Genomic DNA, 4,975 nt, shown 5'->3' with positions numbered 1-4,975 from the left:
AAAGTTCTATTATCGAGTCTACTATTTTAGTGGACATTTAGAGGAATATCATATCAATACATTCAGCTTTCATCCACTGATTCCATTCACAAAAATACTTTGGTGTAAATCTTTGGAATTATCAGTGTTTACATTCTGTGGAAACCAATTGTATTATTTAGATACAAACATATGTCAGGAATACAATAACAAATATACATTTGCTTTAAACATATCCTCACTGGATTACAACATTAATACTTATATCATACTGCCAGTCTTTTCATTACAGTTTTTAAGAAGATTTTTCACAACAATTTACAGCTACTTTAGCTAATTATGTGGAAAACAAAAACCAAAGTTTAAAAAACAAAATGCTTTAGGAAATAGATTTCTTCTGTATACATTTTTGAAGCAATCCATTTGAACCATGCTTTTGCCTAAAGTTTATACATAATATAGTTTACATGTGTGGAATGGTTTTGTACCTATCAAACTAGTGGAAAGTTTGTATTTCACAACACTCTGGGAAATTCCTGGGAAGTTACATCATTTCATGTCATTGAGTGACTGAATTCTGGTTATAAATAAAGACACCAGGCAATGGGGGAGCTAGATACAACAGCAGCAGAGTGCAGCAACAAGAACAATATTAAGACCGTCATACAAGAAAAGACAATGAACAGCAAAGTTACTCTTGCCGTCTTGACTCTCTTCGTACTTTATGTGGTTTCTACAGAAGGTAACAAACACTCTGACTTAAAGCATTTATAAAGTTGTTATGTTTTATAGAGCACATTTTGTATAAATAATTGACTTTGATGTCTGAATTAGAAAGTTGCTATGATACTGAAATATGCTTGTGTGCAATCTGTAGTTTTAAATGATCAAACTTGTAACATATTTAAAATGGGACATTGCCAATATTAGATTGAATTGACACTTATACAAATTGCGTAAGTTCACAGGTGAATGCAAATAATACTAGATAAGATTTACACTTGAAGTAATAGATGTTTTAGGAGAAATAATTTGTTCAATGTAGACTGGATAAGCTATTTCGAGGGAATCGTTCAGCAGTTTGTAACTTGAGAAACATGTTCAAAAGTATTCATAAACAAGCTCGTGTTTTTGTTGCTGAGATACTAAGTCACAGTAGCACCTTTGATGAAGCACCTTCACTATAAAGAAAGCCTTTCAAGTGAATTGATAAGGTGCAATATATTTTGTACTGTCAAAATTTATTAAAATTATAATTAAAATTGGAACCTTTTTTTATATTATATTGAGGTAATACTATTCAGTATGAAACCATTAGGGTGGCACACCTTTAGACATATCAATTGGCAGCTCTTTTGACCTGGACAGTGACCTACACTGACCTGGACAGTGTAGGAACTGACCCCAACACCAATGTACTCAAGGATCAAAACAGAAGGAAATGCATTGAAGGGTATTATTAACAATGGATGTTTCACAAGGCAGGAATGAAAACACACCTCCTTTAAGGAGAATTTTTCTCCCCAGGCTAGACAGCTGCTCACATTTCAGAGACATATATGCCAAAGCAAAGTAATCCCAATTATTAGATAAGAAGGGTCAAACTTGATGTTATTTTGTTATTTACCCGATGAAGTTTAGTTGAGGACAATGTGATTACTCTGCATGCTTACTAATTTCGAATAGAGCAGTTTCCTAGTTGTATCTTGCTTTGATTCACCAAACCGTTAATTGGACTAACTCCTGGACAATTGAAAGTAAACATTTGTGAGGATCACAATAGCCAATTTATACAGATATCTGAATGACAAGTATTGAAACTTAACTTTTGACTGCGAGGATCCCATTAACCTGACAGAATTTCTAATACAGAGCTGAAATTTGCAAACTAAGTGAAGAAATAAAATATTAGGCAATGGAATTTTTAATTTTCCTGCAGGTAAACATTACAGATATTAAAGACTTCCAGGTCAGGTATACTTTATGCCTCTTTGTGCATTTTCATTTTCTCATTGCAGAACACCAGCTCTCCTCCCCTATTCAAATTCTCCTCAAAAGAGCACAAAAAGTTTCAGTTTACTATCTTGGCTGAATTTCTTCATTAGCCTACTGATGCATTGCCATATATTTCACAGTCAACTCCTGATTTGGGGATCAAAGTTACCACCATCAAACCCAAAGGCAACAACCTCCATAAATGAGGGATTTAGTCTCATTATTGTCCACACAACAACTTTATTCTTTGACTGTCACTTTGAATGATTAATGCTCAATGATCTGAAAAATAAAGATAATTGATTAGCATCTATGCTACCATGGAGAACTTTGAAATGTCAGTTTCTAGCAGTGAGTTATGACTTTGTCTAAGAAGATTGCTATATCTATAAGGAAAATACATTAACAACTAAAGTTATGAATATTAATTTTCTGCATTCTGTTTTTCCCACAGCCGCATCTCTTAGACACGCAGGAGTGAGCTTGCGATGTCAATGCATCAAAACAAACTCCAAATTCATCCATCCAAACCACATGGAGAATATTGAAATCATTCCAAGTGGTCCTCATTGTCCAACTGTTGAAATCATGTAAGCTTCAATAACATTGATAATAAATAAACCGGGTTGTGTATGTACACAAATTTAAATGATTTTTATTCATTTTTGAATTGCAAGTAAATAACAGAACATTAAATAATTCTCTTCATTTCTTTCAGTGCAACCCTTAAAAGTGGTTCCCCAGTGTGTCTGAATCCTAACGCTGTTTGGGTGAAAAAGATCATAGATATCATGATCAATAGGTAAGCTTTGAAATGCAGTTTGTGCGAAAGCAATATATCTACCTTAGCTCTCCAAAATGTAGCAACAAGCACAAAGGGAAGGAGGGGACTTAATACATGAGATAGATTTTTATCTTCACTGTCTGGCCAGTAATCCAAAAATTCAAATTGAACTACTATTAGAGAACCCGTCTGATCATGGGAAATGAAAATCAGGCAGATTTTGTTGAAGGGCTAATAACTTCCTTCATCAGACACTGTCTAACTGGTAATGGTGAAAGTCTGTATTATTGATTTGACAAGTAATTGATAAAATTATAGTTTACAATCGCAAAAAAGAGATTAGAAAACTTGAAATGAACAAAAGGCAGTGGTCAGAGAAAGCATATTGGACAAATGAAACCTTAGTTCAAACCATTCATTCTGTGCAGTGGTGAGGGAGGGAAATTACAATTTAAACAAAACTTTCCAGATTAAACCCCAAGAAGGGCCTCCTCAGGTATTTCATCAACTGTTTGAACAGCAAGCCTTTTTTTTAGTTGGCAATGTGCCTTAAGCTGAAATTCAGCAGGTTACCTTCTGTGGTGTGATTGTAATTCTGATCCATTTCTCATACACCCATTCCCATTACAGTACTTTGTGTCCAGTAGAAAACCGGCTTAGATTCAATTTATGCTAATATTGTCAAAGTGCTTTGGTGTACCTTTATTTGCTTGATTTGAAAAAGCTTTACATCTCAGCAATTTTCATCAGGTGAAAATACATTTCGTTGCTCCTTCCTCAATCCAACCGACCAATAACATACTGAACAACATTTTGCTCCTTATCTTCTATCAGCTAAACTCCAAGCGTTTGATTAATGGAAGAGATTTCAGAAACTGAGCTTGTATTCTCTTATCCAAAGAAAGTTAAGCGATAGTCTGATTGACATTTTAATGTAGAATTTTGAAGGGAATTTGTGAAGTCAATAGAAAATCTTTTCTCATTGGTGGGATGATCTAGGACAAGGGGCAAACTTTAATATCTGTGCTGAGTCATTTAAAAGAGAAGTTAGGAAACATTTCTTTGCAGAAAAGTATGGTGATGCTAGTTCAATTCATTTTTCAATCTGAAATTGATCACTGATCAGCATTGTTCTTATGTTCTAGTGAACTAGTACAGGAAACATTATTTAAGATATTAAATTAAGAAGTGGATTGCTTTTTTGAATATCTTTGGAATATGTTGCAGTATAATTGATTGTAATTTTGTATTTATTTCTGTATTTTGTATAGTTCCAAGAAGAATAAAGCTCACTGAGAGAAGCCCAAAGATTTGAATGCCAAGAATGTGACACATATTTATGCTGAGACACTGTTCAACTGCAGGAATTTGTTTAACCATCATGTTCAAGCCTGTTGTAGATCTCAGCAAGTGACTGTATGACTGATGAAAAACAGTGTATTTATAAATCATTGCAACGTGGAGTTAGTCTACCTAGCCAATCCTTGTTATATTTATTTAATTATTAACTTATTTAACAATTTTATTATTGAAGAATTGGATGTGGCACCTCAAAAGCTTGTGGAGATTCTTCAGTGCAGGGCTGAAATAATTCACAATGAAATGGAGTAGTGGTTGAAATAATAAGCAGCTACATAAACCGTTCATCCAGTATGTTTTGCTAATGCCCTGTCAGGAATTCAGGACTTAGATCTTCTCTTCACTGAGAGTTTGTTAATCTGTATCATAATGCCAAGAGATTAGAAAATCTGCTGTTAAATTGCTGGTCAGTTTAGATGCTGCAATTTTTATCCTGTTATCATATTGTCACATGCTACATGTTAACATACGATTCAGTGGAAATGAAGTTTACAATTTTGACATGGTATGTTGTCTGTATTGTAATGTTAAATCTTATTGTACTTTATTTAAATTGTCTTTTATTTATTTATGGTGTCAATTTTCTATGTTTTTATATTTTTCCATGGAATAAAAACATGTGTCCGTGAAAAAAAGACATTGTATTTTAATAGCAATTGTTAATTGATGAATATTTAAAATTAAATAAAATAATTTTATACACGTATATCTTATACAGCAAATTTGTTGTCTCTACCCAAATCGTGCAGCAGGTCTGAAATGAGAATTCAACTGAATATTAAGAGACACCATAGGCTCAAGCCCCTTCCAGAAACAGGAACATATTCTAGGCTGACACTTCATTGCAGCACTGAGGGA

At 33.6% G+C, this 4,975-nt stretch overlaps 1 protein-coding gene across 1 annotated transcript; it reads left to right on the top strand.

Annotated features, from left to right (window-relative positions):
* Window positions 1-607: 607 nt before the first annotated feature.
* Window positions 608-4,739, top strand: LOC140485485 (interleukin-8-like). The gene is made up of 4 exons (XM_072583682.1): window positions 608-721; window positions 2,429-2,564; window positions 2,693-2,776; window positions 4,030-4,739. The coding sequence occupies exons 1-4, from the start codon at window positions 658-660 to the stop codon at window positions 4,052-4,054; spliced, it is 309 nt and encodes a 102-aa protein (XP_072439783.1). The 5' UTR covers window positions 608-657; the 3' UTR covers window positions 4,055-4,739.
* Window positions 4,740-4,975: the final 236 nt, after the last annotated feature.

Source organism: Chiloscyllium punctatum, chromosome 14 (assembly GCF_047496795.1).
Source record: "Chiloscyllium punctatum isolate Juve2018m chromosome 14, sChiPun1.3, whole genome shotgun sequence".
Taxonomy (NCBI): Eukaryota; Metazoa; Chordata; class Chondrichthyes; order Orectolobiformes; family Hemiscylliidae; genus Chiloscyllium; species Chiloscyllium punctatum.
The sequence above is the reverse complement of the archived record's forward strand: the minus strand, read 5'-3'. Positions and strand labels throughout refer to the sequence as shown.

What these genes read in the sequence shown, in the direction of transcription:
- LOC140485485 (XM_072583682.1), top strand. Translation starts at nt 658, where the DNA reads ATGAACAGCAAAGTTACTCTTGCCGTCTTGACTCTCTTCGTACTTTAT. An exon ending in TTATGTGGTTTCTACAGAAG is followed by an intron (nt 722 to 2,428) that starts GTAACAAACACT and finishes TTTTTCCCACAG; the next exon opens with CCGCATCTCTTAGACACGCA. An exon ending in TGTCCAACTGTTGAAATCAT is followed by an intron (nt 2,565 to 2,692) that starts GTAAGCTTCAAT and finishes CATTTCTTTCAG; the next exon opens with TGCAACCCTTAAAAGTGGTT.